The sequence below is a fragment of the Delphinus delphis genome, chromosome 1 (assembly GCF_949987515.2).
Source record: "Delphinus delphis chromosome 1, mDelDel1.2, whole genome shotgun sequence".
Taxonomy (NCBI): domain Eukaryota; kingdom Metazoa; phylum Chordata; class Mammalia; order Artiodactyla; family Delphinidae; genus Delphinus; species Delphinus delphis.
In genome coordinates, this window is record NC_082683.1 from 77,762,826 (window position 1) to 77,790,796 (window position 27,971).

Sequence of the window (27,971 nt, forward strand, 5' to 3'; positions counted from 1 at the left end):
TTCCTCTCTGGACCAGAGTTGCAATCTGCCCACCAAGGCCACAATAGGAGATTGTCCTTTTAATCTAGTGCTAACCTTTTTACAAATGTGTAAGAACCATGACACCTGTTTTATAGCAGTGGGTATGTTTGTTTAGCATGGATTCAAGTCCCCTGTACAAACTACCTAGCTGGCAAAAGGGCAAAATGTTGTTGGTCTTCGCTTACATTGCCTACCAGTCAAGAGACCTTAAATCAGTGTTCCTCGGAGTGAGATGCAAAACATGTACACATCACAATCACCTAGGGGGAAGGTGCTGGTTAAACAAATTCCTGGACATCCTCAGGCCCAATAATCTCCATTTTAAATATTCTTTAGACTATGAGTATCCCAATTAGTAGAAATAACAAAGAACTGTAGATACACAGATTCTATACAGTGAAATGTAAACATTTGGAAATTGAAATCTGTCTCTGTTACTAATTATTTACTAGCATCATCTTCTGCTCAATAAGCTCACTGAGAAAAAAAACACATAAACATTCTTGTATCTCTAAAGCCAGTGCCTTTCAAGGCCCTGTTCATCACTTCTTGCTTTTTAATATACATATATTAAGAAATCACACACACACCTCCTTTTAAACTGCAAACTAAATATGTTCAACAGTGGTTCCTCAAAAGCCTGTTATTTCCATAACTTTATTAAAATAAGAAAATTAAATATATATGAAAAAATAATGGAAAACAAGGACCTCTATCAGCTTCATTAGCTACAATATGCATTATTTGTAATTATAAATTATATAAATTATAAATTACATGTAACATAACTGTAACAAAACCTTTAGTTTTGAAAAATGTTTTATTCAAGAATTATGTAATTTCAAATATCTTCCAAAATACAGTTTCCTAGATTGCTACAAAAGGAAGCAAATTGAATAAGAAATGTCATTAAATATGTTTCACTAGTATATACATATGAATGCCAAGCAATTAATATTTAGCCCTGGAATGCGTACCATATCTTTCGTTTTTCCTTATTAAAGGCTCAATCCAGCACTTTGTATAGGCTATGTACAACAGGCAAAAGTTCAGTGTTCATAGGAGTTTCACATTAGCTGCCTCAATTTATAGCTGTGGTAGTTTGTCCACAGGGGTGTCAAATTTGAAGTCTGTAGGAAACAGATCTGGGGCCCGAGGATAGATTAGCCTGTAGGACTGTCTGATTGTAACATCAGCAACACCAGCAATATCTCCAATTTCTAAAAGACAAAAATCAAAATATTAAGTTTAACTTCCATCCTACCTCCCCTTCTACTACCTGCAATATTAAGTTTAACCTCCATCCTACCTCCCCTTCTACTACCTGCGTTTGTGAGACATGGTACTATAAAACGTCTTAAGTGAAAAAGAAAACAAAAATATTTTCAAAAACTAAAAAGTAGAAAGCAGGGCTACAGTAACAACAATAATAATGGTATTAGTACTTTTCGCAAAGCATTGTCGAATTAGTTTAAAAGGTTTACTATACGGAAAACATTTAAACGGTGTTCAAGGCATAGCACTATGTGTGATAGCTATTATATTGCTCATTGTATTTAGAACTGACTTCTTCACAATAAATTTTTTTGAGGATCACAGAATCTATGAATACATTCCTGTAAAGAAATTCACTTTATTAGTTCTGTGTTTAAAAGTTCCCCTGCAACGTCTCCCCTAGCTAAACCTCTATTAAGAGGTTCTTGTTAGGTTAAAACCAAAATGGGATCATGTTGGTATTTTTCTTTTTTAAAAAAATATTTATTTATTTGGCTGCTCTGGGTCTTAGTTGCAGCACGTGGGATCTTCGTTGCCGCATGCAGGATCTTTAGTTGCGACATGTATGATGATCTAGTTCCCTGACTAGGGATCGAACCCAGGCCCCCTACATTGGGAGCTTGGAGTCTTAACCACTGGACCACCAGGGATGTCCCTATAAGTATTTTTCTACAGCCTCTTTTTTCTACTTAACATATCTGAGGTCAAACAGCTGTATATTATAGCATGATATAGATGTTTTTCACTATTATAAACACATACTTGAGCATATATATTGAGCTCACATGAGTTATTTCTACAGTCTATTACAGAATCCAAGGATCCACTTTTACCATTCAAAGTCAGTGTCATATTTTCCTTCCATTTTTTAAACCAAGTCCCAAAGGACTGCCACTTGACAATTATTTGGTTAGTTATACTTAATCAAAATAGATTTTTTAAACACACCCTTTAATACAAACTCATTTTACCATCTTTTCAGAGCCAGTTCAAATCAGTGAGATTTTACAGCTTTTCAGTGTGGATGCTGCCATCAGTGCACAATTAGCTAATTTTAAATTTCCTTATCGTATGTTGCATTATATTTTTCTAGACATAAATACCAATCAATGTCAACTATGTGAATGTCAACTGGGTGCTGGGCAGCAAGTAATTTCACTACCTCACTTTTAAATTTAGAATTGACTGCTCCCTTTTCTTTATAAATCTTTTTGAGGATCATGGAACTAATTAAGGAATGCATGCTTGTAAAAAAATTCACTTAATACTTCTGCTTGAAAGTTCTACAACAGTAAATTCAAGAATAGCTGCAGAAGGTTTAACTGCTTATGTTAGCATTTTCACGAAGAAATTGTGAATAGCATACAAAAGAAGAAAGAGAACAGGTTTCACAGAAAGTTAAAACTTGATGGTCAACACATATTTATAGTGTGCCTCTCTGTAGGGTACCATGCCAGCCAATGAGAAACAAAGCATGGCCACCTCCTCTCAAGATTTAAAAAGTTAAGTTTTGAGGGGAAAAACAGACTATTCGAAATAACCAGGAGAATTTAGGGTGAACAAATAAAAACTTCTAAAAATGAAAAATGTACAAACTAAAATTAATTACTTAATTCAAATGAAAAAAAAGTTAAGTCTGTACACAGGGTTATGCCTCCAAATATTTTTATTTATGAGACACTTAAAATGCTGTATTTTCTTAAGTTTTGATGCTAAGGAACTACCTCTTAAACATGGGCTCTAGATATTTAGTGGCATCCCTCAGACATATTGCAGGTTCAGTTCAGACCACTGAAATAAAGCCAATACTGCAGTAAAGCAAATCACAGGAATTTCTGGGATTCCCAATACATATAAAATTTATATTTACACTATACTGTAGTCTATTAAATGTGCAGAAGAATTATGTCTAAAAAGATAATGCATATACCTCAACTAAAAAATACTTTATTACTAAAAAAATGCTAACCATCATCTGACAATTCAGAATTGCCATAAACCTTCCATTTGTAAAAAAAAAAAAAAAATGCAGTATCTGCAAAGTGCAACAGAACCAGGTAGGCCTGTACCTGCTTCGTACTTAAAATGGAAATACAATCACATACTACAGCCTTTATTAATTTCATCACTACCCTTCCTGATGAACAATCCTACCTTTTTGGGTCCTTTTCTCAGCTGATGCCTGTGAGGCCATGTAAATGGCGGCTGCTGCCACAGATATTGGGCTCCTTCCAGGAACCAAGTCCAACTCCACAGCTTTACGGGCTATATGTGTAGCTGCCATCTGTACTTGTTTAGGAAGACAAAGGTTGGAACAAAACCTGGACATGAAGTCCCCAGTTGTAATCAGATCCACACTGGTTTCTAAAGCTTTCAAAATAAGTTTAAAACATCGACCGATTTCTTTCTTAGAAATTCGTGATACGGCACATATTTCTAAAAAGAGAAAAAAAATAAATAAATAAATCCACATAGGCCATGTAGTTCACTGTAAAATCTATCATTTCTGATTATAAAAGTAATATATTCTAATTGCAAAATTCAATCATGCCTTAAAGATCAATCTCTAATCCTCTCAGTGATACTTCTCATAGAGCTAATTTAAAATTTCTGTTAATTTAAATGTTTATTACACTTAAAAGAAGTTTTTAAAAAGTTAAATGTAGGTTTTAATATTTCAAAATATTAACTTCTCTTAAGTTTCAATTCATGCAAGTTTCTTCAACCAATCAAAAACTTCTTTGATATTTATGTATTAATCTGTTGTAAGGAGTATGTCAAGAAGATGAAAGAAAATACTCAAACTAAAGAAGGCTTCTCAAGTTACACAATGTCATACGTACATGCAATCCCTGAGATTACAGGCTATAGAAAAATGAGATCAAATATTTGACCCTGTTATTCTAAAAATTCAACTACCACTTTCAGAATAAATTTAACAAAAGCCTTAGTTTTCGCTGTAATAACCCAAAAGATGGTAATGATAATGGTCACTGCCTCTTCACTCTGACACAAGAAAACGTAAAAAATATTCATGGATGAATGAAGGGTAATTATAGTCTTAAGCTAAAATGTGTAAGTATCACAGCAACACTGTGAATAAGCTGTAATGTTTTCATGGGTAAACTACAAATTAGATGAAAAACACTGGTTCTTGCAAAGCCTCCAACCGAAGTGTGAAAATATAAACTGTCTAACTCAAGAGAAAAAGTTTCATTCATGCTTTCTAAGGCTTGACTCCCTCACCTGTAGAGACCTGTGCTGGGAGCGGAAACTTTTCTGTGCATCCAGTGTACAGACTTACTACAAAGGCTTCTGATGCCAGGCCTCAAAACGCACAAGGTATAGTCAGAAGATCCTACTAGCAAAGAACAGAGGGCATACATGGACTAACATGACTTTACATGGGCAATAGCCTGAAAAGAACATGATCAGTATGATCACAGAATTTTTGTCAAGGAATAAAATAAGGTGGTGTTTAGAAAGGTACTTAGGTGGATTACTGTATGTAACCAGGAAGACATGACTTATCTACCTACTGTCAAAGCTGCTTGACTTTGGTCTGTCACTTTAATATGAAATAGATAACATTTATATCTAAGCAACTAAAAACTTACCTTTAAATGTCCTAGGAACTCCTTCCTGTCTGCAGGCAATATAGAGACAAGCAGAAGCTATGGCATCATTAGCCCTTCCCTTCAGGCTCTTCTGTTCATACACTTGCTTGAACAGATTATTTGTTCGATCCTTCAAAGCAGAGAAACTAAGTTTAATTAATTCTAGGCCATTTAATTAGCCACAATAGCAAAATTTCATGTTTTCACTAAATTATGCTAAGTCAAAGCCAGCATGGCTTAAAGACAAGAACTTACAACTATATTTCGAGGGAGGTTGATTCTGTCTGCCATGGTAGTGATTTCTTTGAATGCATTCATCATTGCCCGATCAGAACTACTCATGGTTCTCCTATTCTGGTACTTAGAATTACCGAATTCATCAAAACTTGCAGCTCCTGTACCCTATAAAACAAAGTTTTATAACTTTACGCAAAAAACTTTGAAAACCTGAATGAACAATTTCTAAGAAAACTTAACTTATACAATCTGACTCCATATTACCCAAGAAATCTACCCTGAGCAACCTCTCTATTCCTCAAAAGAAAAAGTACCAGGTTAAGATGGTTTTAAAGAGGTTTTCTAGCAAATACTTTAAATGTAAATATATTATTAGAAAATCTAATAATATAAACCATCATATTAATAGACCTAGGAGAAAAGTCACATGATAATCTCCAAAGGTGCTTAAAAAAGTTAAGCAAACAAAACTCCCAAGTCCAAAGCCAGCACAATGATTAATGAAGAAACATTAGCAGCATTACCACTGAAGTCAGAAGACAAAAACACCTCCTACCGCTACCATTTTCTAACACTGTACTAGAAAAACTAACCAACATGATGTAATTTTAATTATATAATGTTATTATATAACAATTATATTAATTACATTAGTATAATTATATTAAAACTCAGCAAGAGAAAGATTAGAAGTACAAATTTGAGACAGAAGTGATAAACTATTTGCAGATACTACCTTTGTATTTACCTAGAATACTCAAGAAAATCACTCAAACTGCTATAAATAATAAGAGAATTCATTAGAGGGGCAAGTTCAAAATTGATAAATAGAAATCAATAGCCTACATATGTGTAATCAACCAGTTAGAAGATGAAAGAAAAAGCTGCAATTACAACAGCAACAAAAAAGATAAAATATCTAGGGATCAACTTAAGAAACATGCAAGACCTTGATGAAGAAAACTTTAAAACATCCACTGAAGGACACATATGACCTAAGGAAATGGAAATGCATACTATATTTCTGGAAAACAAGATTTTTTCCTTAAGAAGTCAATTTTCCCTAAGGCAATTTGCAAATCTAACAAAACTCAGTTGAAATAATACCCAAGTTTTGTTTTTTGTTTTTAAACTAAACAAAGTTATCCTAACTTTAAATGGAAAAGACAAGTGAAGAAAATGCTGGAAAAGGACAATAAAGCCAGATATCAGAACAGTGTGGGGTGGCACTGGACTAACTAGACCAGGTTAGAGAAAGCATGCAAAGTCCAGAAATATCCCCAAATACATTCAGAAATTTAACATATGACAAATGTACCATCTTAAAAAATTTCTTTGCCATATAGGCATAAACAACTTTCAAAAGAAACAGGAGAACCTAATAGTGGTTACCTGTTCTGACAGGGAAAGGGGGCTGCAACAGAAACAGAGTTTAGGGGTCAAGGGTGAGGAAAAACCACTGTGGTTTTTTTTACATTTTTGTTTTTGAATCATGTATTTCCTATTGAAAAAAATTAAACATTAAAAAAGTCACAGCATTAATTAGTTGCAATCTTAAACATTTAAAACTGTCCTTAGTATACTTTTTTCCAGCCTGTAAAGCTAAAGCAAACACAGAAACCTCCTACTTTAAAATATTTCTGAATATTATAAACTTTTTAAATTAGCCTACACCATTTTTCAAACTTAATATGTAATTTATAGACCATGAAAAAATAATGACCTACTTTTGAATACTTTCTTAAAAATAGACTATGCAGTAATACAGATTCAGTCCTAAAATAGCATACACTTCCTTGATGAGTCCTTTGGAATAATGCCACTACTACTTCCAATTCAGATAACAGAGCAAAAAACAGCCAGGCTGCCAGGAAGATTATGCTCCTGCTTTATATAATAGCAGCAGGTACCATCTATTGAACACATTCTACACACTACATGTGTTATAGATACTTTACATACATTCCCATGTATATATATCTCTATAAAGTATCTCTATATATATCTCTATAAAGTAGTATTATTCTCACTTTACTGATGAGGAAAGTAAATTCACCAATATTAGAAAGTAGTCTATACTGAGATCCAATTTATCTTAGGTGGTATCGAGGGAAAAGAGAAAACATTCATATTCAAGGAACATGTCAATATGAACTCAAAGAACATACTACACTCAATTTTTTGTGCAAAACTGCTTCATGAAAACAAGGGCCTGTAACTTCAATCTATTGGTCTCCCATTTAAGATGGAAGAAATGCATAAGGCAACCATCATTCACAATAGTAGTACTGGCAAATCTTATTCTCAGATCAAGATTACTCACTGGGGCAGACTGATACTTTTGCAAAGTTCCCAAACAGGTCTTTAGTCAGTCTGCACCTGGTACTTCCTGCCAAATGGATTTATTACCTTGCCAATCATAGTAGACAAATCTCCATCACTCAGAAGAGGATTCTGAGAATCTCCAACTCGAGATGGATCTTTTGTTGCTTTATCATTGCTGAAAGTTCTCCACTCAGATCCTACATCGATAACCCGGTCACCTGAGAATATAAGTGCAAGTCTAAATTGTTTTGTCAAGATGGGATTTATTTAATGCTGCTTAATGCCCAACTCGGCCCTATTATTCCCAGAAAATCTCAACACAAACATCAGGTTTCAGCTTAAGTATCTTGTTTCAGGCATTTGTCCTATAGCATTCCTATTGTGCCAGTCCAATAATAACCCTCTTTAAACATTATGCTATGATTAATCATATTCTAACTCCTGGAACAAAGAATTAGTCAAAATAAGGACAAATAGCAAAATAAAGCTATTCATATGTGATGCAAAGATAAAGTAATATAACCATGAAGAACCAAAATGTGCAACAGGCATGGAAAAAAACAGAAAACACTATTCACAATCGTATTAATACACATAGTTTAACATTTAAAAAATTACAAAGTTTTCATGGGCAACGCTCTGCAAAGATCTAAGCCTAAGGGTATGTTTTAGTAACTATTTGATGAAAAAATATTTTGGGCCAAATAATTCATACAGAATAAACTTTAAGCCTAGAAATCAGTAAGCAAGAAGCCAGACATGGGTAGATCTGATGTAGATTACTGCTTTGGGGGGAATGCTCAATGGCTGGTAACACCTCCAACCACAGACAAGAGTTAACATGAACACATGCATATGCTAGTGATTGTGCCCTTCGTAAATGTTCTCTTTCAATACTGAAAGCCTTATAAAAGGTAGGTGCCACTTTTATTGCTACACTAGAAATAAAACTAATTTGCCAAAGATCACACAGCTAAAACTGAAACGCGAATGGGATTCCAAAATCTGTTCTATACTGCATTCGTAAAACATGAGCTTTTCCACCAGCTGTGATAAAACTGAAAGCAGGAACCAGATCATTTTCATCTGTGCCTATACACAACAAACAAAGGAGAAAGGAATGGCAGAAGTAAGTTACCTCAGTAGTTAAAAGTCTGGTATTCGTAGAGAACAAAAGTAGGGATACCAAGGGAGGCAGGTGAATTCGGAGACTGGGATTGATTTATATACACTACTATGTATAAAACAGATAAATGATGAGAACCTACTCTATAGCACAGGGAAATCTACTTGGAGCTCTGTGATGACCTAAATGGGAAGGAAATCCAAAAAAGAGGACATATATGTATACACATGGCTGATTCACTTTGCTGTACAGCAGAAACTGACACAGCAGTGTAAAGCAACTATACTCCAATAAAAAAATAAATAAGGAAGGAATTAAAAAAAAATAAGTCTGGTATTGACAGTCAATTAATATAATGGTTAACAGTGTGGACTCTTGCTGCTTAGCTTTGGACAAATTTCCTCATTTCTGTGCCTTCACTTCCTCAGCTTTAAATTTCCCCAATAACCTCATTTTAAAGATTTAAACATTAAATAAGCTCATACAGGTTCAGTACACATGAAGTGCTTAAAAACCAGTTCAAAGTAAGTTGTTTGATATTAGCTATTTATTGCTATAAAAATAATAACATTCTGACATTTTGACATTCATTCTGAGTAAGAAGAGCACCAGTTGTAAAATATTAATCTCCATATTAGACTTTTACAGGATCAATATCAGAGTGCTTTGCTGCAGTACTTGATCAGTAGGATCAGTAGGACAGCAAAGGAGGCAGGGAGAGAACAGAAGGAAGGAACTACATGTAGATTGTGCTAAATCTTCTAAACGTTTTTATATATGGTACGTTAACTAAAATGCTTATAAATAGAGTACAGTGATCTGATCTTAGTGTTATATTTAAGAAAACAGGTAAATACACAACAGAATCATTCATTCCTGATGGTTTGGGGAAAATCTGTTTTTCTCTGAACGCTCAGGTCACTTGGGAATAACCAGATCTCACTTGGACTATCGTGTGTCCCTGTCACTAGGGAACTGGGATAGAGCTAGGATCCCCATTTGTCATACCTTATGCAATAAGAATGACCAAGGAAAGCAGAAGCAGGGAGATCAGTTTAGGCAACTTCTGTGGATCAGAGATTGGGCAGGTGGCCCAAAATAAGGAGAAAAAGTTAAATTGATGGGATGGTCATGATGGATTTCACTGCTTCCTCCTCATAAAAGCAAACATCACTAAACTTGGGAAGCAATTCTAATTACATAAATTAATAATGATTTTTAAAACTTACCTGAAAGAAACATAAAATCTGTAACTGTGCACTGAACTTTACTATAATACTAATAAGCAAGGCCCATGTCTCCAAAAGACCACTCTAAAGAGACTTGACTGTTCTTCCTTTTTACAGAATAGCTGCTTACAAAAAATAGTTACATAAGCAAAACAAAATTACCTGTATTACCAACATCCAAAGACAGCCACTGTAAATATTCTGGCATATATTCTTTCTGTCTTTTCATTCATGTGTATATATATATTTTTTGTAAGATTAAAATTATATCATATTGTGCCTATTCCACTACAAGCTCTTTTCACTAAATTTCTATCAAAACACCAAAACAAGAGTTTTATTTTTTATTTATTTATTTTTTTTTGCGGTACGCAGGCCTCTCACTGTTGCGGCCTCTCCCATTGCGGAGCACAGGCTCTGGATGCGCAGGCCCAGCGGCTATGGCTCACGGGCCCAGCCGCTCCGCGGCATGTGGGATCTTCCCGGACCGGGGCACGAACCCGTGTCCCCTGCATCGGCAGGCGGACTCTCAACCACTGCGCCACCAGGGAAGGCCCGATTTTTATTTTTTGAAAATATTTATTTTTATTATTTATTTATTTGGCTGTGTCGTGTCTTAGTTGTGGCATGCGGGATCTCAGTTTCGGCATGCGGGATCTAGTTCCCCAACCAGAGATCGAACCTGGGCCCCCTGCATTAGGAGTCCACAGTCTTAACCACTGGACCACCAGGGAAGTCCCCCAAAACAAGATTTTTAGACAAAGTTTAGTCCCTTTAATAGCATCCACTGATCAAAGTGATACCACAGTGTCTCCATGCTTCGTGTTTTCAAAGGGAGAAAAGTGAATCCAACTTTCCTAGTCAGTGAAATGAAAACACAAATGTACACAAAACAAAAAACTACTGTGGCCTTCAAATCTACAGTTACTTAAAAAATTTAAGTTAAAAAAAATCAAATGTCATCATTAACTTTTAATATCTTAATTAACACAATGGCTGTATTAAGAGAATATTTTAGGGACTTCCCTGGTGGTGCAGTGGTTAACAATCCTCCTGCCAAAGCAGGGGACACAGGTTTGAGCCCTGCTCTGGGAAGATCTCACATGCCGCGGAGCAACTAAGCCTGTGCGCCACAACTACTGAGCCTGCGCTCTAGAGACCACTAAGCCACAACTACTGAAGCCCGCGCACCTAGAGCCCATACTACGCAACAAAGAGAAGCAACCTCAATGAGAATCCCGTGCACCACAAGGAAGAGCAGCCCCCCACTCACTGCAACTAGAGAAAGCCCGCACGCAGCAACAAAAACCCAACGCAGCCAAGCAGAAACTTAACACACCATTGCAAAGAAATTAGACGCCAATAAAGATGTTAAAATTTTTTTTAATTAATTTTAAAAAAAGAGAATACTTTATCTTTACTAACTCACATCTTTTAAGTCCTTCTGGGACTCTAAATATGATAAAATATTAGTTAGCCAACATGCTTCACTTCACAGCATTTCCTTTTGGCCCAAAAGTAACTTACCATGAGTTTTTTTTAGTGCTTGCTTTGTACTGCCTCAAAAAAGACAAGCTGGATTAGGGAGAAAATAAATTTTAAAAAAAGCTGGCCTAGGACAGTATAAATAGAAAGACCAGAACTGGGTAGTGATGTAATTTTTCCACATACGTGGGAATGATCTACATGACTCATTCAACAATCTGTGGTTTGTGCTAAGAGCTATTCCCTCTTTTTATATGTTACTGCTCAAAACATAGCATTTGTAAAAAATAAAATTTCCAAAATAACTCAAAAAGCACATCATGAAACTACAACTAGACCACCAGATTAAGTGCATGAGTAACAAGAAATAGGGCAGATCATTCAGAAAAAAAGTCAGAATATATAAAGGATTTTCTTGGAAAACATCTAAATGGTCGCACTTTTAAAAGCTGCTCTGGAAGCAAACTGCATTACAGAATTTTTCAAGGAGTAAGTGTACAAGGCAGCCATACTGTTTGGGCATAATCAACCTTTGACAAGAAGCTGCCTGCCAATTAGCACATGTGCGCATAACACACAACCTCACAAAGCCTTCCACGTTCTAGAAACAGAGAAACACGCCAACTTTCACCAGTTCCTTTCTTAACCACACACTGATTTTTGTAAAATTAACACCAGATAGAAAGTCTATATATAAAGGTTTTTAATAGCCAAAATCATAGCAGGACTGTTATGTACATAATAGCACTACTCCTCCCTCCATCTATAGAGTATGATCTCTAACACTCTGATCAAGTTCCTCATCCAAAAAGGTAAACAGATTCAATATGTACATCTAGGTATTACACACATGCACAGTTCTCAATCCACGTATCAGTGGTGTCTAAAGAGTATTAACTAAGATATTATACTATATTCTACAATGAGTTTCATCTATTTTTTCAAGAAGAAATTGAGAATAATTGCCAAAATCATTCACACCAGTTTAAAACCGTTCAACTACTTTGGCACCTACCCACCTTATGATCTGGCAATTCCACTCCTAAGTATTTGCCTACAAAAATCTCACACAAGAATATGGGACTTCCCTGCTGGTCCAGGGGTTAAGAATCTGCCTTCCAATGCAGGGGACACAGGTTCAATCCCTGGTTGGGCAACTAAGCCCGTGAACCTCAACTACTGAGCCTGAGCACCACAACTAGAGAGCCCGCGCGCTCTGGAGCCCGAGCACCACAACGAGAGAGAAGCCCACGCGCCACAACGAAGAGCCCGCACGCAGCAACCAAGACCTGACACAGCCAAATAAAATAAATAACTAAATATTTTTTAGAAAGTCTCATACAGGGCTTCCCTGGTGGTGCAGTGGTTAAGAATCCACCTGCCAATGCAGGGGACACGAGTTTGATCCCTGGTCCAGGAAGATCCCACGTGCCGTGGAGCAACTAAGCCCGTGCACCACAACTACTGAGCCTGCACTCTACAGCCCGTGAGCCACAACTACTGAGCCTGCGCTCTAGAGCCCATGAGCCACAACTACTGAAGCCCATGCGCCTAGAGCCCGTGCTCCGCAACAAGAGAAGCCACCACAATGAGAAGCCCCTGCACACCGCAACGAAGACCCAACACAGCCAAAAACAATAAATAAAATGAAATAAAATAAATTTATTAAAATAAAGTCTCATACAAGAATGTGCACAGCAGCATTATTCATATTAGCTAAAAACTGGAAACCCAAATGTCCATCAATGGGAAAATGTAAACAATGGAAAACTCAGCAAGTAAACTACTAATAATGCAGTAACAAGTGCATTTCGAAAACACTATTTTGAGTAAAAAAAAAGTCAGTCACACATAAGAAAAACCAACCATATTATATGATTTTATTTGTAGGAAGTTCAAAAACAGGCAAAACAATTTCTGAGGATAGAAATCAGTACAGGGATTGCTGGGTTGGGTTGGGTTGGAGGTGGGGGGCGAGGTAGAGGTGACTGACTAGAAAAAGGCATAAGGGAACTTCTGAGATGAGGGAAATGGTCTAATCATGTTTTGTTTGTCTGTTTGGTTTTTTTTTTTGGCTGCATCGTGAGGCTTGCAGGATCTTAGTTCCCTGACCAGGGATAGAACCCATGCCCCCTGCAGTGGAAGCCCAGAGTCTTAATCACTGGACTGCCAGGAAGTCCCTAAATATCTTGATTAGTGTGTTGGTTACACCAGTATATGCAATGACAAAATTTAAGACCATACATTTGGGATCTTTGAATTTTATTGTCTGCAATTATACCTTAATAAACTAAAAATTAAAATTCACCCCCACCAAAATACTGTTGAATTTGAATTAAACTGTATCAAACCTATACACTTTGGGGGGAGTGACAGAACAATTTTTATCTATCTTCTTGGACAAGGGAGTATACTCTTTCTCAAGGTCTTCTTTCAGATTACATGTATGTCACATTTAGACCTTTTTGTTGTTAAGAATCTCATTTTCTAACTAGTAATTGCTATAGTATTTTATATGCTTATATTCAACCACTTTTAACCAGTGGTTTTAATTCAACCACTTTTATATGCTTATATTCAACCACTTTTATAGTCTATTAATTTTAAACAATTCCCTGGTGGCACAGTGGTTAAGAATCTACCTGCCAATGCAGGGGACACGCGTTCAAGCCCTGGTCCGCAGCAACTAAGCCCATGTGCCACAACTACTGAGCCTGCGCTCTAGAGCCCACGAGCCACAATTACTGAGCCCAAGTGCCACAACTACTGAAGCCCAGGTGCCTAGAGCCCGTGCTCTGCAACAAGAGAAGCCACCGCAACGAGAAGCCCGTGCACTGTAACGAAAGCCCAACACAACCAAAAATAAATTAATTTTTTTTAAAAAAAGAGAATACTTTATCTTTACTAACTCACATTTTTTAAGTCTCTCTAGAACTCTAAAGATAAAGTATTAGTTAGCCAACATGCTTCATTTCATAACATTTTCCTTTTGGCCCCAAAGTAACTTAGCATGAGTTTCTTTTAGTGTTTGCTTTGTACTGCCTCAAAAAAGACAAGTTGGATTAGGGAGGAAAAAAAAAAAAAAGCTGGCCGAGGATGGTATGAATAGAAAGCCCAGGACTGCTTTCTATGCAGTCCTTATTCAAGTTGATGGAATTCCTACCACTTGAGACATGCCAGTCACCATGCTAGGGAAATAGGTTTCTAATAGTAACATTTCTACTCACATACCATTGGCCAAAGCCAGTCAAGTGGTGATGTTTAACTTCAAACCGAGTGGGGAAATACAATTGCACCATGTGGCCCAAAAGAGAAGAACCAGAAATATCAGGGAATAGTCATCAGTACTGTTCCACATGACAATTAGCAAATAAAACTCAGCTTTGTATTTTTGTGGATTTATGTATAAATTTATTTTAAAAAGATTGTTCTATGACCTCCTTTCTGTGTCACAAGACAAACAGGAATCAGACTTAACTTCATTGTATTCCATCAATAAAATTTTAGGTCCCTTCAAAGTAATGTTTTTACTGGTTGGTTGCTTGCAAATTTTTATTAATAAAACTTTTTAAATGTTAAAAGGATACATTCCCCAGTGGTGCGTGCGAATCTTGATGTGCAACCCTAAGGGTCTTCTGTGAGGAATGTCAAGTTTTCTTCTATTGCACCTTTAATATTTTATCATATTCAGCTGGATCTTCAAGTAGTACCATAGTGGCTATCTTGTCTTTACCACTTTCCAAAATTCACTCTTTATATTCTCAGGTTTGTTTTCTGCTTTACTGATTCGATTTTCTAGAATGTTAAGTCAGCTCATTGCTATCGAAACAGTTTTACTGTGTTTGTCTCCTTGTACTATCTTCTTTATTTCTGACCACTTTTAATAGAAACATTAAGGAAGCTTTATTTCACTGATCACAAAAAGCAGTTATTTTCTATAACTTTTTTCTAGTAAACTGTATCAGAATCAGAATTTTCTGTTAAGTCCATAGGACCACTGTTCGTCTTTACTGTAGTTTGTATTCAAAAGCCTCAGGCTGATGTTTATACTTATTCATCCTGAAATAAAGAATTATCAATCCAAGTCCAGTGGTGGCAGTGATGTTGGAAAACCTTCCAATCCACCACTGTTAAGTACTCCCAGCCTCTCTGGGTACTCACAAATCCCTGGCAGACAACAGAGAATCCAAACAAAAATAAACTCCCAATATGATTCCAAAAATGTATTAGGAAGGATACAGGTAGGTCTGTAATCAAAGCAAAAACAACAGCAACTTCAACGAGATAGAACTTTCTCAGGTTACCACAGTTAATTGTTTTGGATTAGTGTGACTCCCAGGCTCCTCCTATCTTTTTTGATAAGCCATCTTCATCATGACTTGCATTTTGTAGTGTATGATGGCTGCTGGTAGTTCCCTCCATCATGTCTGCATTCTAGCCAATGGGAAGGAGAAAAAGGGAGAGCACATCCCTTAGGGCAGGATCTAGAATTGCACAAATCTCTTCTACTTTACAGTGCACTCTTAGAACTTAATCAGGTGGCCATAACCAACTGGAAGGGAAGCTGGGAAATAAATACAGTCTAGCTGAGCAGCCACAGGCCCAGTGGATTCTTATTATTAAAGAAAGAGTTGGGTAATAGATACTGGGAAACAACCAACATCTTCTGCTACAAGGAATAATGCCGGAGCAGGGGAGAGAGGTAAGAAAGGATGTCCTGTAGAAACAAGGTACTTTGCTTGATAGTATAAAGGAAACAGTACACAAAGACAAATTAAACAGACATTTAACCTTCTTACCAGGCAAGCTATAAATGGTAAATACAACCAAAGATATTCTGTAGTACAATATTAAAATCATAATGGCTTAAGGTAGCAATTTTAACAAAGGGGAAAACTGCAACATATCAAAAGCAGCCAGGAAGCCAATACTGAAGATAATCTGACTTTCCAACCTGACCTAGACTCAGGATATTTTTGTTTTCTGTTTATTATTGTAAATTAATAAAGAAATTTTTTTAAAAATATTTATTTATTTGGTTGCATGGGGTCTTAGTTGCAGGCTCCTTAGTTGTGGCATTTGAACTCTTAGTTGTGACATGCATGTGGGATCTAGTTCCCTGACCAGGGATTGAACCCAGGCCCCCTGCATTGGGAGCGTGGAGTCTTATCCACCATGCCACCAGGGAAGTCCCAATAAAGGAATTTTTAAAAAGGGAATATTAAGAGGAACTGCCCAGAATTTCAATTCTTTCTGCCATCTTGTAAGCATTTTGGCATACCACCTTTGGTAGAGAATTCAGAAGTCTTAGAACAATATCCCCCAAGCTACTTGTTTTCATAGGCTAGATTTATCTAAAACCATTTAGTTTAAAACTGCAAAAGTTTTCAAAATGTGCTAAGTCAAAAACTTCAATAATCAAAATGTATTATTATTCAAGATGGATAAATCCAAAGCACTGAATTTTTTAATTACAAAAAATCAAGGTGCTCTGGGAAACTGTTTAAGCCAACACACTGTATTTGTTAAATCTAATGCTGAAAATGAAATGCATCATTAGTTTCCACACCTTCCTCAGTCACCTAACCCTTCCTACCATTCCTTCTCACATTTCAAAGAATCCTGATTTTTAGTCTAGGGTTACTACACATTCTTATCAGAAATCTTGCATTAAAGATAATTTTGAAGGGAACTTTGATCAAGAGATATTTTATAAAGAAATACTATTTATAATATAGTCAGTCTCTAAATCAGTTTATGTTCCCACAATGTAAACTGGGTACCAACCCAAAATGAATTATCCACTAGAAACAAACCATATCATGGTTAATTTCCCAGACCAGCCCATAAAATCCTATTTTATCCATGTTTAGACCATTAAAAAACAATAAAAACAAAAAAAACCCTGTACAAGTCAACAGTGTAACTACCATTAGGAAAACAGTTTGTAAAGGAAAATACATTATAAGTTCCATCCTTGAATATGTGAACAGACCTTGCTTTTCCTGAAATACGGGCAGGTCTGCAGCAAGCAGCAGCAGCAGCAGCATCTAAGCTAAGGAGCCCTGGCTCTGGTAGAAGATGCATCTTAACTTAGTCACAATACATTTAGTCCTTCACATACTAATATTGATACTTTCAGGCCTCCATCTTATGGCACATGTTTCTTTTCCCCTCTACCTGGAATGACTTTCCCTCCATAAACCCTTACTCATTCTAATGATCATGTTTTCAATGTAAATTCAACAGTAATTTCCCTAGGAAGTCACCACTTCCTTCCTACGTGTTCTCACCAAACTTGGAAGATCTGTAATAGAACTTTTACCACTCTTTGTTGTTTTAATTTACCTTCCTCCTTTCCACACAGTAGACAAAGAATTGGTCCAGAGCTTGGTTATAGCACCTCATCTTTCTATCACTCTCCTTGACCAGCACAGTGTTTAATGGAAACATGCAGTACAAAGACCAAAGGCTTTTCAAGTCCAATAAATCTGGATTTAAGTGGCTGTGTCACTTACTAGGTGTAGAATCTTGAGCTAATTACCCAAACACTACAAGCCTCAGTTTCCCTTTCTTTAAAATCAAAAAACTACCTCAGAGTGGTTGTGTTACCCAAGTAAAATTAGTGGTTCTCTGATGCTTAAGAGAAAGTAGCATCTAAATTAAAGATTTCTGAATTAGGTAAAAAAGGCTGTGTCTGAGGGCTTACAAGAGACGACAAAGCAAGAATTTGAAAGTGAATACAAATATTCCTTAATTTTAAAATATAACTTGGCTATAGTAAACTAAAGCTGAATATTTTCCTTTAGGAAACACTGCTAATGCAAATTTAAAGATGGTAATCCGATAATGTTTAAAATACTACAATTGCAGCATTAAATATGCCAGACCCATAACAATCACTAAAACACATTTTGCAATTGACTTGCTAGGAAGAATGGCATCTCAGATTTGGAATCACCCTTTTTTTCTACAAGGTTAAGAAAAAAGGAGTACTTATATCCCTAAAATACGTTTCACTGAAATCTCATACTAAAATTATACTATGTATTTTATACATTATCTCATTTTATTCTTAACAATTCCTAACAAATCTGAGATGTATGGTACATGTCCTTTTGGGGGGGGTGTACTTATTTTACACATAAAGAAAGTTAAGCTTGGAGAAATTATGTAACTTAACCTTAGTTACATAACTTATTAAGTAGTAGAGTCAAGTCTAGACTCCAGGGCCACTGACTCCTAGTTACCCTAGGAACTATGGACACACATAGATATCTGTCTTATAGGAATTTGCAGTCTAGGTCTGGAGACATGGGAAATATGAAAGCAAAGATGAGAAGCCTAACTGTACAGAGATTACAAAGAATATGCCAAATTATAAAGTTTACAGGATAGATCTGTGTTTCTTAACATGTTACCAATGTATGACCTGAGCTAGGGTTTCTGGAAGTGGGGCCTGGAATCTTTTAAAACATTTCTCAGCTGATTCTTAATGTACATTCACGTTCATGTCTCAGATTCACTAGTATAAACAATATCCAGAATGAACTTAGGAGGGGAAGGTCAAATCGACTCATTTTTCTCTTTGAAATTCATCTAAACTATTTTCCGGTATTTTCCTTATATTACTTTCTTTTTTTTCTTGCGGTACGCGGGCCTCTGACTGTTGTGGCCTCTCCCGTTGCGGAGCACAGGCTCTGGACGCGCAGGCCCAGTGGCCATGGCTCACGGGCCCAGCTGCTCTGCGGGATGTAGGATCTTCCTGGACCGAGGCACGAACCCGTGTCCCCTGCATCGGCAGGCGGACTCTCAACCACTGCGCCACCAGGGAAGCCCTCCTTATATTACTTTTAAAATCAATGGAAGAATTCCATTTTAAATGCTACACAAAAAGTGGCTTTAAGTAGAAATGATACCACTAGTTCTAAACAACACCTCATTGTGAAATCCTAATTTATAAAAGTCTTGATAACCAATTTCATGTTTTAATAGCTGTTACGACAGCTTACTAACCTTACACTTTGCAGCCTATAAATCATGCCCAAACAATATACAAGGTCAAACTTATGAACAAAGTGATAATCTAAATATGATTATACTGCCACCTAGTGCTCAACTTTTAAAGTGTCATAATCACACAGGATTTGGGGGAAAAAACCCACACAGTGCTGTTACAGCCAACATGGTAGAAATGACAAAGCTTTGCTTTAAAAATTGGCCCTATTTTAGAGATCACTACCAATATCTTAAGGGTCACTGATGAGATATCCAATGACAAATCATAATACTTCATACGTCTAAAATAACAATCTTATAATTCAAATACAAGAGGAAAGTCAATTAAACTATTACATGTTATAAGTAGTACTACGAACAGCTACAAAAAATTGGAAACAACCTAAATTACCTGAGAGACTAAATACTACACAACCATTTAAATACTGGGGAAAAATTAAACAGGACATCAAACATGTAACAAATTGTATTTTCCAAAGATGGCAGCAATAATATTTCCCATCCACATGTTCTTCTGCAACATGACCTTGTCACCCTCACATTGAGGTGGGGCTATTTCTCCTCCCCTTCCAATCTAGGTGGGTTCTAGGGCTGCTTTGACTAATAGAATGCAGAAGTGACCCTGTTCCAAGGCATAGCCCTTAACTACTTGAGTCCAGCTTCCGTTCTCGCTGAAAACACTTGCTCCTGGGATATTTCTCGTAGAAACCAACCACCATGTATGAAATATGACTACTCTAACACAACTATGGAGAAGCTTTAGAGGATGACAAACCTCTGTGGGGAGGTCAAGGAACAGAAAGGCATCAAAATGCAGATGAAGATGCCGTTATGGAAGTGGATCCTCCAGGTCTAGCCAGTGCCGAAACAATGGCCCAGATGAATCCTTCCCAAATTAATGACCAATAAAATTATGAGCAAAATGAAATGGTTGTTATAAGCCACTGAATTTTGAGGTGATCTGTCATGTTACTGAAACAGAAATTGGTTCCTGAAAGTACAATGTTGCTTTAAGAAAGTCCTAAAACACATGGCACTGGTTTTAAGACTGAGTGGTGGGCCTCAAGGAGTCTACCAATGAAGGTTTGAAGGACAGTGAGAAAGGTGTTATTAGAGACTAGAAAAAAGGTATATTATATAAAACATTTTTTGTATTAATTTCATTTAAAAAGATAATAGTAATGGGCTCTCCTACTTGATAACTCAGTTGAGAGGGATAATATATGGCTCTGAAGGTAACAGTTGAGCAGTATCTAGTCTTGGGTTTAAAATTAAGGGGAGTTAGTGACAACAGGCTGCTTTAAGTTTCAAGAACATATTAAATATTAAGTAAGTACAGAGTGGTCCAAAAACAATTCTAAAAGAGTTTGTTTCTAAGGTTGTCTGGTGATTATTTAAACAGAAAGCTATTCAAAATGCTTATTCAATAAATATAATATAAAAACTTTCAGACAATGTAAAATTTCATGGCAAGTACAATCAAACTATGTACACCAAGATTATTTATTAGGAAACACATGATGATGTTGTCTAGATATAAATCTCCATGAACATCAATATCTCAAACATGAAAGAAGCCACAAATTTTATGCCCTCAATGGACTGCAGAATATTTGTTCAGCTTAATTTCTTCCCCATTTCCATAGTATTAGAGATAAAGGTTGAATTGAGCTGGCAACAAAGCATATGCCTTTAAACCAGCAAGATGATGCAAATCTAAATTTATTATTGATATATGACAATGATATACATTTGTGTGTGTATGTACGTATGTATATGTTATTTTTAAAATTCAGACCCATGGAATGTCATGATCAATTAAACTATTCTCAACATAATTTGACTGATGATATCCCTAGCAAAACAGAACTTTTTTAGCAGAATCTTGCCTGCCTCCCCTTGTCTAGTCATGGAATAGATTCTTCACTTGCAGGACATCATATTACACATTTAACCACAATATCTGTGAATAAGGCTACTGTATATTTTAAATCAAGTGTTTGTTATATTTTACATCAAAAAAAACAGTATCATAAACAGGTATTTCTATATATAGAGAAGTTTAATCAGATTATATTTTTAAGTTTTCAGGTCTTAAAATTTAGCCTAGTAGGTTTAGTTAGATTGAAAAATAGTAGTTTTGATGCTGTTCAAGACTAATAATAAAGCAAAACTAAAAGAAAATTAACTTCCCTTGGTTTGATATAACAGAAAAATGCAACTAAAAATTAAGGATTCCAAGCACAAAAAAGCAGGTAAGCCTTGAGAATTATATCTTCCTTCTCCAGTTGCTTAATTTTATTTACCCAACTATCTTGCTAGTCAAAGTGGAAGTGAAGCTGATGGAAAGACTGGAAATATAATGCAGTATTTTTGCACTACTTCTTTTTAAGTGGCTACAGAAGTTAGGAGAGCCAAGAATCTGAAATTATCTTCAGTCTTCTGTCTCTGTCTCACTCTTACATATTATCAGTTCAATCTTAATACTTTGGAAGAGACAGAATGCTCTCATTTAACTTAGGGGTCAGCAAACCTTTTCTTTAAAGGGCCAAAGTAAATATTTTAGGCTTTCCAGGTCAAGAGGCCAAACTGACTTATTTTTATTCTTTTATTTTTGTGAAGAAATTCTGCTGTGATGAGATATTCCACTATATATTTTCTAAATTTTCTGACCATTGTTTTCCTGAGTTAGTAGTATTGTGATAAGTGCTTAGTCTGGTAATGTCAACGTCTGTTGTATTCTTCTGGCACATCTACAGTATCACTGCATAATGAACACAATGCTTTGCCACCTAATTCAGTAACAACCTACGCTCCACTGTGCCTTAAAAGCATGACATTCAGAGTTCAGCTTTTTTTCTCATTTTGACATGATGGGTATGCAATGGTAACAAAATAAATAAATAAAATGTTTCAGTATGGAGATATGCCTGGCACTCAAAAATGCTGTGGGTTTATAACTGCTTCACTGGGATTTGTAGTGCCCTAAGCAGCAGTGTGATGTGATGAGAGCACCACATATGGTTTCTGTTGCAACCACTAGATTCCGCTACTGTAACATGAAAGCAGCCATAGACAATATATAAACAAATGAGTGTGGCTATGTTCCAATAAAACTTTATTTATGTGTACTGAAGTTTGAATTTGATAATATTTTCATGTGTTCCCAAAATTATTCTCATTTTTTTCAAAATTAAAAAACATAAAAGTCATTCTCAGCACACACACCATATAACAACAGGTGATAGGTCACAGTTTGCCAATCTCAGATTGAACTCATTTTATTACAAAAGACAACGGCAGGATAGAAATTTGGCTCCCATGCAGGCAGTGGAGCTAGACTGCCAGACTACTTAAACTCCCGTTTCTGCACCTCTAAAATGAAGACACCTCACAAGTGTCTCCAAGGATAAACTGAGTGAATATGTAAGTCACTTAGAACAGTGCCTAGCATATAAGTATATTAACTGTTAATACTGCTTACTGAGCAGAATATAATTGCAAATGGATTCCGATTCCTATTAACAACTCTGTATGACTTAAAACTCCCACTGGAGGTCTGAGGCAAGCAGTCTATTTGCATGAATATTACAGATGTCCTCCAAGCAAGACACTTCCACAGTATATCCCCACCCATGTTTCTGTTATACTTCCCACAATCCTACTAGCAGTTTCAACCTTGAGTATTTCAAACTTCAAGTAGGACTCCTTTTCTCAGGTGCTGGCGGCAACCCCACCATAAGAAAATTTTTGAACAGACTATCTCTATCCTAAAGTTATGCTACATATCTAGATTAGTGAGAAAGTAGAAATAAAAGTGATATTTTAAGAAGTATTATTTTGACACTAACAATTTCACACTAGAAATTCATAAACAAATCATTCTGTATGAGCAAATGAAAATTAAATCATTTTTGATGACTAAAAGGCCTTGGATGACACTCAGTACCTTTATAAAGATATACCTTTATTACTCCAAAATAAATCATGCTTATCTACCTTTATTACTCTAAAATAAATCATATTTAAATATACAAAAGTCGCAAAAGTTAGATTACATTTATTCATTATTTCATATGCACAAGAGTGCAAATGTTTAAGACTACGGATACAGGAGACAAAGGACTAAGGGCCTTTTCTTCTGGATCAGCTATCTCAATTTTAGATGTTCCCTCCTACCCCACATTATGAAATATATGCGTTTGTACAGACAATAAAATATGGTGTCTCTGATTTCACTCTTACTTATTTCCTTTTTTCTAATTATTTTTGTTTTACAATAAATATGAATTACCTGTAGGGGGAAAAAGTCAGAATGTATTCATTAAAAGAGAGTTTGGAAAATACACAAAAACAAAATGCCCCAAATAGTGATTTCATTTAAAACCATAGTAACTGCTCACCTACAACCAGGCCACATTCAGGACAGATCATATCACCAGCTCTGTAGTCCTCCACTAAGATCGCATCTGGATGATTTGGACATGTGACTCTTGGAAGAGCATCCAAACTAAATGAAAAAAATTTTTTTTTAAATATCCTCCTAACCAACATGCAACAAAGTACTAATCTTTTGGGGGGAAAAAGAGGATTTTGAACATTTTTCCAATAAATTTATAATACATTTACATTTATAATACATTTAAGCTAAATTCTCAAAGTAAAAATCCTAGGTTAGGTTACTTTAAATCCTAGCTAGTATTAACAGATACAATTGGAATTGTTTTTTGTAAGAACAGTTATTGGTTTGCAGAATAGAAGGCTTTAAAAACTTAAATGGAAAACAAGTGTTTTTTTTCTTTTAACATGTAGGCTACTAAAATGTTTATAAACCTTGATTAACATAGAAATGACTAGCTACCATAATAACGGTGCAACATTTACACATAACCATCTGGGCTTGTGACCCTTGCCACTTATTTCTATGGTCAGATAATGAATTTCAAGTCTTTGTTTTCTACGTGCTGCATACCTTAGTAATACACTTAGAATAGTACACTGAACCTAAAAGGTATACAAATGAGGGTGGTAGAGGTGGCTAGGACCTGATGATTTCATTTAGACCAGAACTAAGTTTGTGAGCCCTCAAGAAATTGTTTCAAGATCTACTTTTTAATCTATCTGTGATATTAACAATTTGTTTGATTAATTTATTTTGAAAATAAGGCAGTCTGGGGAAGACACATCAGCCTTAAATGACCTAACAGAATCAGTTCTAAAAAGCATCAAAGATATTTAACATAGATTTAGTAATTATTTCTGTGGGTGTGGCCTTACAATCACAAATGTCTGGTATCCCTGAAAATAAGCCCTTTTTAAAAGTTCACCTGAAGTTAATACAGAACAAGGTTATGTTATGACCACCACAAATATACACATAAAAGACAACATCAAGCATTCTTAAAGTATGTAAATAGGTATCTGTGGTTTTGGATAAAGTTTCTCAAAGTAGCAAACAGTTCAGAATGTTAACTTTCAACATAGGTGATACCCACAGAAAAAATGATAAAGTAATCCATATTCCCAAAATTTATATATTCAGATTAACCAGAACACATCTTGGATCTTTTCACTATGGAAAGAGGGAATGGAGATTTGTTTTATATTCACATTTATTCCATAAATTTCTACTAGAAAAATATTTTAATAAATTATGACAAAACATTAAGAAATTAGTATAAATTATTAAAGAAAACCATGTAAAAATAAAGGAAAATGTTAGTAAAGTAACAGTAATTACAAATGCATAAAATGGGCAGCCATGTGGCACACAGCATACCAAGGACTGATATATTTCATACTATTAATAAGTAGACATACTATTGTGTGCGTGTATATGTATATAAAAATGATATGGAAACATCTCAAAGATATCCTAAGTGAAAAGAGTAAGGTGGGGATTTTACAGAAAACTGAAAAAAGTATGAACTACAGTTATATGCAGTAACATGAATAAATCTCAAAATGCTGATAAAAGAAACCAGACACAGAGAAATACATATACATTTATATATAAAGTTTAAATCAGGCAAAACAAACCTATGGTGTTAGAAGTCAGGATGTGGTTACGTTTGGGAAGGGGTAATGACTGAGGGCATAAAGGAGGCTTCCAGGGTGCTAGTGGTATTTGATTTCTAGACCTGGGTGGTAGCTATGTGTATGTGCTCACTTTGTAATTGAACTGTACACTTGTGTGTGCTAATTTCACAAAAAAGGTAAAAAGCAAGGTAGCACACAGTGTTTATATTAGACTACTTTTTCGAAGAAGAGAGGTTAGGACTATATGCATATGTTTGTGAAACCACAGAATCACTATGAAAACACCAAGAAACTGGTTATAATGACTGCTTTGGAGAATTAGATGGCTAGGAGCTAGGGAAAGAAGGAACTGCTTTTCACTTTTCTTCTTGCTTTTCTATGATTTGCCTGTGTTACCTATCCAAAATAAAATGAAACTGTGCTCAAGCAGTCAATTTTAATGAAATTACCCACAAGGGTAATACAAAAGAAGCAGCACAAGAGTGGGGTGGTGGGGAAGTAAGGGAGAGAAACAAGAGGGAAGGAATGGAGTAAACCACCACCACTGAGATTAAAATAACTCAGGCTGCCTAAGAAGCCACATAATGCCAAACTTCACTTTATAGCTATCATGTATTAGGTGCCTACTATGTGTCTAGTACTATACATATATTATTAATCTTCATTAGCAATTCTGAAAATTAAGCATTACCTCCATTTTAAAGATTATGCTCAGAAAACGATTTTCCTAAAATCACAGAACTAGTAAGTGGTGGAGTTTAGATTTTAAGTCACAACATTTGTGTTCTTCTCTGTGAAAACACCAAGCAGTTTCATAGCCTAGTCACTGTACATCTTCCTCAGGGGGAAAAAAGCTAAGGACAGAAATACTAACATTTACCTTTGTTCTCACTGGTAGAAAAACTCAACAGATGGACAGCAATGACATACATTTAAGAGCTGGACATGCCTAGAAAAAATTTACTTCAAAGAAATATTTCAAAGATTTTTTTAATGAAGAGAATAAAGGCACACAAAGGAAATGTATTCTTTTGGTAAAGAATCTATCAAGTGAATTTACTATATTTAACTATTACAACATTTCTTACAAATACCATTTCCTGTTCTATTATATACAAAAGCTTAGCCCAAATATGACCACGTTTACCTTTCAGATCTACTGCCATGAGAGAATACAAGTCATAGATAAGTGGTTTGGGAAGCTATTTCTCCATTTACCTACAAGGAAGCCTTACCTGGCAGAGCCACACCCAGTTAGAATGACTGAGCATTCAAACACTGAATTAGCAAACAAGTGTTTACTAATTCAGTAACAAGTGAACAAGTGTCCCTGGCTTTAAGAGCTGTGTCCAAGTAGTTTTAGCTAAGGCTGCCTCCTCCCCCAACCTTTTAAAAATACAGTAACATAAAGCAGTAAGCCTTGGTAGTTTACCAGAAAGGGCCTGGATTTCTCCAGCTTACTATTTTGTGATAATGGCTTTCATCGCGAATTCAATTCCAGAGATGATAACAAGCTCAGAAAAATTATGCCAGAGCTACCTTGCCTTCCAGAAGCTACAGAAGTTAATTTGATACTTTTAATACATGAGTTAACTAGAGGCCAAGTGTGACAACAGGAAATAGATATGAGACTCTACACTCTGTTCTAACACTAACCTTGGATAAGTCAACATTGGCATGACTCAGTTTACACTTACGCAAAAATCCTAACATATACCTCATGGTGGTCATGAGAGATATAATTAGGGTCTGCAAACATTTTTCACGTCACAGGATTAAAGGCTGTCTCTAACGGCACTGTATGCACTTCCTGTAGATATGGGTACATCACATTTTTAAAATATAATATTAAAGAGTGACTACCCAGCATACATAATTTTCTGCAGGCAAGATCTTCTTCAAGAGTATGCAGACGACATCTGTAATGAAATCTCTTAGAAGAGAACTTATCAACTCTTCAGAAATGCCCTAGCTTCCACTTCAAAAGGCCTCGAGGATGGCAATCAGTTTCTCTCAGCCTTACCAATGCTGACGTCCCTAACTTTCTGGCTTGTCAGATCAATAGGGGCCTAAAATTAACCCTTTCCCTTTAGAGAGGAGGATTCACGGACCCTCGGGCTTGTTGAGCCACAGATGGAAAACCAAGCGTAGAAAAAATTAACAAGAAAAAAAGGACGGGTGAAATATCCGTAGAAGACGCGAGGCCAGGGGCTGGGGGTACATGAGCCTTCACACGGTGGTGCCTGGGTGAGAAAACGGCCTAGGACGCTGGCGGAGAAATGCCGGCGGTTCGGTACCCCCTGCGACACCCCTGTCAGCCCTGCCTCTGGGAGAGCCTTTGTCCGGGGCGGCCGGCCGGTCCTGCCGCCTCTCCCCGCACCTCCGCGGCGTTTCGCCCGACGCTGAAGTGCCGGCGGCCACCTTGCAAGCCCCCGCACTCGCCGCCCGCCCCTCAGCTGCCCAAGCTCGGCTGGACGTACTTACCGGCTGGTAGACGCCATCTTCACGGCCACTGCAATTCCAGCCACCAAGGACGACCGACGAACCGCAAACAGGAAGCGATTGTGACGGAGAAACGCTGCGAGACTGGCTTTTATA

General features: G+C 36.3%; 1 protein-coding gene across 1 annotated transcript; it reads right to left on the reverse strand.

Moving 5' to 3' along the window:
* Positions 1-517: 517 nt before the first annotated feature.
* On the reverse strand, positions 518-27,971 carry GTF2B (general transcription factor IIB). The gene is made up of 7 exons (XM_060024975.1): positions 27,858-27,971; positions 23,738-23,844; positions 7,560-7,693; positions 5,169-5,315; positions 4,914-5,043; positions 3,451-3,732; positions 518-1,241 (listed from the first exon to the last, which is right to left on the reverse strand). Exons 1-7 carry the CDS (start codon positions 27,872-27,874, stop codon positions 1,108-1,110), a joined length of 951 nt encoding a protein of 316 aa, XP_059880958.1. The 5' UTR covers positions 27,875-27,971; the 3' UTR covers positions 518-1,107.

What these genes read in the sequence shown, in the direction of transcription:
- GTF2B (XM_060024975.1), bottom strand. An exon ending in TGAATGTGGCCTGGTTGTAG is followed by an intron (nt 7,694 to 23,737) that starts GTGAGCAGTTAC and finishes TTATATTCTCAG; the next exon opens with GTGACCGGGTTATCGATGTA. An exon ending in TGAGAAAAGGACCCAAAAAG is followed by an intron (nt 1,242 to 3,450) that starts GTAGGATTGTTC and finishes TTTGTCTTTTAG; the next exon opens with AAATTGGAGATATTGCTGGT.